Here is a 7,264-nt window from a genome sequence, read left to right as displayed (position 1 = left end):
GAACTGCGCTACAAATTAGCCCCCTCTCTTCTCAACGAATGCCTGTAAAGGCCATTTTGAATTCGACTATAAGCCACTCCATTCAATTCTTCAGTTTTCATAAAGATTTCTAGATACAACGTATTTTATGCATTCAATGCCTTATCCAGTCCTAATGGGCGTGAGACGTCTTGCACTTTCGGTTACTTCTCATACATAGACCCAATCAAATTGAGTCTGCTCTTATTCTACTTTGCATTCTATGCCTCCGAATGATCATCTAAAGATTTTATTATTTAGAGTGCTTTTGCACAAACTGAAAAATATAATTGAGCCGCGCCATGAGAAAACCAACATAGTGGCTTTGCGATCAGCATGGATCCAGACCAGCCTGCGCATCCGCGCAGTCTGGTCAGGGTCCATGCTGTTCGCTTTCAAAGTCTTTTGCAATTAGAGAAACCGTTAGCGAACAGCATGGATCCTGACCAGACTGCGCGGATGCGCAGGCTGGTCTGGATCCATGCTGGTCGCAAAGCCACTATGTTGGTTTTCTCATGGCGCGGCTCAATTGTGTTTTAATTTTACATGGGGAATTTTCCTGTAAAAATTCTTTACACTTAATGTAACTATTTAACCTATCTTCAAAAGTCTATACGTCTCCAATAGATCTCATGAAAACGTCAAGCATCTTACATTTCAAAGATATCTAAGTTATAGAGATGTGTGTGTTTAAAATGCTTTTCACATAGAAAGGTATATTTCAAACGGAAATAGTTATTAACCTTTGAAAATATAATGAAAAAGATATTAATTTAAGTCACAAATTTTCTCAGACAGATTAATAGATAGCAGACGGCGTAAAGACGATTTTCTTTAAAAAAAATGTTTCTTTAGTTATATTTATGTTTATGTTATGTTAATTGTATTAACTAAAACTAAAGTGAATCCCCTAAGGAAGACTGTATATACACCTGTCGGCGACGTTCCAACCCGATAATACCTATTCCAAAGGATGCACGATTCTCTTATATGTTCACTTATAGCGTAAGATAACATAACTTAACTTGTAAGAGTTATCGCTCATTGTATAATATTACACTTTCATTTAAATCAAATTGAAAACCAGTTATTATATTGGAAAACATAACATTATTTTTACAGTATTACTGACTCATTTAACTGTCACATTAAAACAATTCAAATAATCTCCTTTTTGTATAGAATAAGCAAATGCTGCTTGTAGAAATGAGTGGTTTTCTACCAGTGCTCAATATTTTAACAATTCGTGATTGAATAGTTATTTCAGCTTATAGCTGTCAAACATTTCAGTTGGCTTGTAATGCAGCGCACTTTTACACATTGTCGGAATGAATGAGTTGATCGACACAAAAAGCGAATACAGACTTTTAATGTCTGAGAACTACTGAATATGGCACTTGAAACGCCTATCAGTTCGACACTAACTTGTGATATGAATCGGTTTGAATATCATTCACATTATTCGGATAAATACGCATATTGCGTACAAATAAACAGATTTAACCCAAATGGTAGTATTACGTAATAAAAGGTAGTTTGGTGACATTTATATAATGCATATAAGATTATCAACTTATAACATTAGTTTTTGATTTTTGATGTTTTATTATAAATTTAAAACATTTGTATCTGTTTAAAAAGGTTTACGCTTTAAGGCCATTTTTATAAATGCATTCTGATCGGTTCGGTTTCGGTTTGGTGTATATGTGAATTGGCCAGCAAAATAAACTGAAATCGATCGTCACAAAACGAAACCATTAATATCTAATATCATTTACATCCCGGTAAGCAGGAAGTGTTAAATATATTTTCTTTAAAATATCTTCCTGTTATTCGAATAAACCACTTGTACAAACGATGTTTTCTCATTTATCGGGTTTATCTTGGATTTTGTTAGCATAAATTACGCTGTGAAAATATTGTTATATTAAGATGAACACTTTGAAATGACTAATTTGCTTGATTAAAAAGGTTTCGACAAAATCTATCAATACAGGAACATTTCTCTTAACAAAAGTATCGCTAAGATGTTGACACAACAGGGAAATTAACAAATGCCCGAAAAGGAAATACAAGAGATTACACTTAATGTGCTCCAGTAGACCAGTGTAACAAAGAATATAAAGTTTAGCGATATTTTAAAAAAGTCGAGATATGGCAATTTGGAGATTAAGTGTAATTTTCCTATCTCTGTTCACGGTGTGGTCGTCTGCCAATCCTCAGTGTGACACACATGTGGACTGTAAAACCTGTGTTAACAACAAAAGTTGGATTGGCAAGAATTGCCGCTGGTGTCCATTGGATCGCAACTGTCATGCTGATGGCTCTCCGCTGAATCCTTGCTTACAGAACCAAAACGTTAAAGATGCAGCCAAATGTCAGGAAATGAAATATGGGAAGTATGATCCAAAAGCCGCATTTTCGTACACACTTATGTCGGCTGCCGCATACACGAATGACCCGCAGAAATGCCTTAGGAAGATATACCCTACAGGAGATTTCGTTATAAAGAACATCATAAGACACAGTTGCGAAGATTTGCCCCTGTTCAAGTATGAAGAGTGTTTTGCATATACTGCTGTGTCTAATAAAAAGAGAATCATAGCTGTGGCATTCCGGGGAACAGTTATTAATAGTTTGCAAATTTACGATCAAATTATATCGATATTAACAACACCAAAAACGTCTTTCCCGACTGGTGGGAACGTTCAGCGCTACTTCGCTAATGCTTATCAAAAGTTGTATCAAGGGGTAAATGCAAGTGTTACTTCCCTTGTAAGACAGTATCCAGCGTATGATGTTGTGGTCACAGGTCACTCGCTAGGTGGAGCCATCGCCTCTCTTGCAGCGGTTTCTCTTGTGTATCAGAAACTAGTTCCTGTAAACAGGATGTATCTTTACACGTATGGATTACCCAGAGTTGGTGATAAACAGTACGCCCTAAACCACGATCGACTTTTAAACAACAGTTGGAGAGTGGTCCATAACAGAGATATCGTTAGTCACTTGCCAACCTGTAATATATTCACAGGCTGCTTTTTCCCATCAAATGGTCCTTATCACCATCGCACTGAGGTCTTCTATCCCGATCAGACAATGAACCAGGGCTCACAATACATTCAATGCAAGGGAGATGATGATGAAAAGTGCAGCGACGGAATGATCACGAGAAAACCGTGCATAATAGATTTATCAAAGTGTATCAAGTATCATGAATATTATTTTGGTATACGTGTGGGAACTCTTTGTGATGGTTCTTAAAACAGGAATGCATACTAATGATTGAACACTCATAAATTTAAGTGGAATACGTTTCATTCACAACGTCTCAAAAGTTTTTGCAGACTACGAAGTAGATAATTATATACTTTTTAAATGCAAAACTTTCCCCCAGTCAAATAATGCGACCTTTTAGTACATTAATGGGGAAACAAATGACTGTCGCAATAAGCACTGTAACTTGATAGTTGCTACTAAAGTGGCATATATTTGAACTCTCAAGTTCGCCAATACTAGCGCTCAACAGTAAACAAATAACATGGTGCTTTTGTTGTCTTTTTAGATTCTACATATAGTACATACATGCACATGTTTGTTGTTTTATCTATATACATTAATATTTTTGTCATTTTACCGTGAAGTCTTATGTCATGTTTTCATATAAAATACTTTGAAATTGTAGCGTGACATATCGCAGTAGCACAAGTCAATATGTTCTCAGTATACAAAGAAACGCAAAATGTACAAACTTAATTTGTTCATATTTTTTATTTATTCTGAAAACAGTTTTCTCAACCAAATGATAGAAAATAGGCAGTGACTTCATGTAGGCACTACCTACTTCAGATATATGTGAAGTTAACTGCATTAAAGTTTACAGTCTGAAAAATAAATAAGTATCATGTTCCGATACAGATACAGAGTTTTTGTATTTTGCATATACAGACAAACCTGTCTATAACGACCACCCTTGGGAGAGCCAAGATTTGGTCTTTATTGGAAGGTGATCTCTATTCCCAGGTTAAAATACACTGTTAAAATGGGAAACAAAACATGTGGTCTTTAGAACCAGATGAATGTGGTCTTTAACACAGGTTTGACTGTAATTAAGATGTACTTGCTGTTGTATATTAAAAGAAACCCGTCTGCTATATTTTTTCGTTACAGTTTCTTACTAGTCTGAACCGTGGCATGCCATATATTAGCATAAGCATGTAAAGGTCTCTATACAAAATGGCCATTATGGCGGCCAAAAAATAAAAACACATTGTTAAAGTTTTTATTTATAGCAATACTGTATTTGTACATATGATTGAACACAAGTCAAAAAATATGAGATGTGTGAGAACTGATATTGTGGTTTCTATCTTTGCAATTTGAAATACTGTAGTGCTACATTATAAAAATAACGAAAAAAGCTGTGTATTAACAAACTGTTTGAGAACTGATATTATGATTTTATTGATAGTCATAGTCGACAAGCAAGTTTTTTTAATGAACACACACACAATTAAAGACAACGTCTTAATAATACGTTACCTACATTGTACGTTACCAAAATGATGTTTATTATTTTTAATGTGAAACATCATTTTGTACTAACGGTTTACCTATCTTAAAAACAACAACATAACATACATTTCTTGTGCAATAGAAAAACAAATAAAACATACACTGAGTAGAAATTAGTGTATATCACTTATGTTTTTTTTTTCTTAAACGGTATATAAAATACATGTTGTTGGGACTCGATTTGGATTGCCACATGATAATAGGATAATAGAACGTATATAATATAAAACGTGAAAATAATGATTACTAGATACTACGCGTATTTGTATTAAAATGTTCAACTTCAACTAGTCAGTCACTTGTTTCATGATTTGTTTGTTCGTAACAACACATATCCTCACCTCCAAAAGCCATAACACCGTGCACGAAAAACATACTGTTACTTCAATACTGTATTTCGGCACGTGGCATGTACACATTATCAATATGAGGATTTCCTGTATGTTCTGCATTTGCAGGCACCATATGACCGAGGACAACGACTGGGTCATGATCTGGAAGATGCGGATCCATAGCATGTTTCCACTCTCAACGGTTCTGTCATTGGTGAAAGCGAATGTATCTTTGGGGTAAATGCGGGCAATTTTTCTACCCTTTTGGCCCAAGCTGCAACACTTGCTTCTGACATCGTTCTCTCCCCACTGATTCCATAACAAGGTGCAACAAATCTCGTCAATTTTCTAGCAATATATGAATCGTCTGCAACTGCTTTGATTGAATATTTACCATACTTGAAACTTTGATTGATAGGCTCATTACTATCAAAAGGCAACATGCCACATTGTCACTTCCAGGACGGTAGAAAGTGTGTTATGTCCTTGTTACCCGAGAAAGTGTATACATTGTATTGGTGCAGCAAATAAACGAGTAGGTTTTAAAAACAAAGTTGGTTAAATAGCCAGTGGAATAAATGCCACGTCTACATGAACATTTGAGCCATCCTCGATTTTATTGCCACAAACATCAAAGTTTTCCAGAGGCCCGTCATTTCACTTGACATGGCGCCGGTGGAATAGCAATAAGATGAGCTGGAGCGGTGAATCCCATCAGTCTTCCTTGCGCTGCCAAAAATGTGTTGAATAGCATCCCCAGCCTGTTATAACACGACTGGTTAAATCAATGGGGATTATTCTATGATACACCTAATTTTGATATGCATTATTTCTTACACATAACACAAGTGGTCACTATAACAATCACATTCCTGCCTATAGACAAGTGGAATACTCAGTGAAGCATCAAACACATGTTTTCAAATAAGACAGAAAAAATAAATGAAACCTAGTACAATAGCAGATATTTCTTGACGTAAGCGCCCGTAAAGATACAATTAAAAATGTTGTTACTAGAACACAATGGCATTCTGATATGTCTGTATATATTCTGTATATATTGTGATAAGCATGGCATTGAAGACAAATATTTTCGTTTGATTTGTCCATGTTACTTTGAGAAAATTGTGCATTAAGAAATATTATTACGTTAGACCACGCATGTTTAATCTATCCAATTATTAGGTACTGACAAGAAAACAATTCTACCATGTTAAGGACGCTCGCTACAGTTTCGTATCTTTTTCTCAATTATAGATTTTGATGAAATGTTTTGTATTATTGTATTAAAAGATCATGTTATGATGTATAGAAAAATGAAATAAAAATACTAGGTCACCAGCTTTGTTTCAATTTAATTTGCCCCTAGATATGGTGCTATTTTTAACATTTTTCAAAATTTCTATAATTCTAAAATATATTTCAGTACAGTACAATTATCAGCATAATTTTGATATCTTAGCGTTTTTATAACGGAAAACAATATATCTATTTGAAACATGCTCAGAGAAATCAAAAGAAAATGATTTTGTAAAGAAAGGAATACTTGTTGAGCAACCTCAAGGGTTATTTTTGCATATTTTTGTCAATTTTAAGTTGGTACTTCTGCTATTTTATCGAGTTTCACATAATAGAATTTAATCAAACTCTGCACATACCTTTGCAAAAAGGTAACATTTATAAAAATCGGACATCAGGTTATGAAGATATGGCTCCTCAGACAAGGGCCACCCTTCTAATTCATATATGAAGAAGTATGCATATTTTCAAGAAAAATGATACATTTTGAGACGGTCCTCCGACGAAACCGTCGGCAGTAAAATTATACAAGTTACATATCCGTTTAGACAATGTTTGAATTTAATTTATAAAAGTTATTTCATTAAAATATCTTGTGTTTGGAACATTCTACAATTATTTGATGTTAATGAAAAACATGGACATTTTACGCACGGAAAAGTAAGGAAATACAGCTTTTTAACATACCCTTTCACCGGTAGACGGGCGACATGCGATACGACATTATGAAAATGTCGCTTCGTATTGTCGAGTGTAACTTCGCGTGTCGTGTATCGTTTGGAATTGTCGCGCGTCGATTCTCACCCAAAACCCGCGACACGCGACATACGATACGACATTTAGAAAATGTCGCTTCGCGTTGTCGAGAGTCGTTTGTGATTATCACATGTCGTTTGATAATGTCGCCGTCGCGTTTGCAGAGTCGACACATGACAACGCGAAGTGACATCGCGACATTACGAAGTGACATAGCGACAATGCGATACGACGCTCGACAACGCAAAGTGACATCGCGATATATCGTGCTTTTGAAAGTGGATATC

The 7,264-nt window shown here is 35.2% G+C and overlaps 1 protein-coding gene across 1 annotated transcript; it reads left to right on the top strand.

The window, feature by feature from the left end:
• Positions 1–2,172: 2,172 nt before the first annotated feature.
• On the top strand, positions 2,173–3,279 carry LOC128554408 (lipase ZK262.3-like). The gene has a single exon (XM_053535691.1). It carries the CDS (start codon positions 2,173–2,175, stop codon positions 3,277–3,279), a length of 1,107 nt encoding a protein of 368 aa, XP_053391666.1.
• The last annotated feature ends 3,985 nt before the right edge of the window (positions 3,280–7,264 follow it).

Source organism: Mercenaria mercenaria, unplaced genomic scaffold (genome assembly GCF_021730395.1).
Source record: "Mercenaria mercenaria strain notata unplaced genomic scaffold, MADL_Memer_1 contig_5021, whole genome shotgun sequence".
In the NCBI taxonomy this organism is placed as follows: Eukaryota; Metazoa; Mollusca; class Bivalvia; order Venerida; family Veneridae; genus Mercenaria; species Mercenaria mercenaria.
This window is presented reverse-complemented; position numbering and strand designations above follow the sequence as displayed.

Bases quoted from the DNA above. Each gene is read 5' to 3' on its own strand.
- LOC128554408 (XM_053535691.1), top strand. From the start codon at position 2,173: ATGGCAATTTGGAGATTAAGTGTAATTTTCCTATCTCTGTTCACGGTG.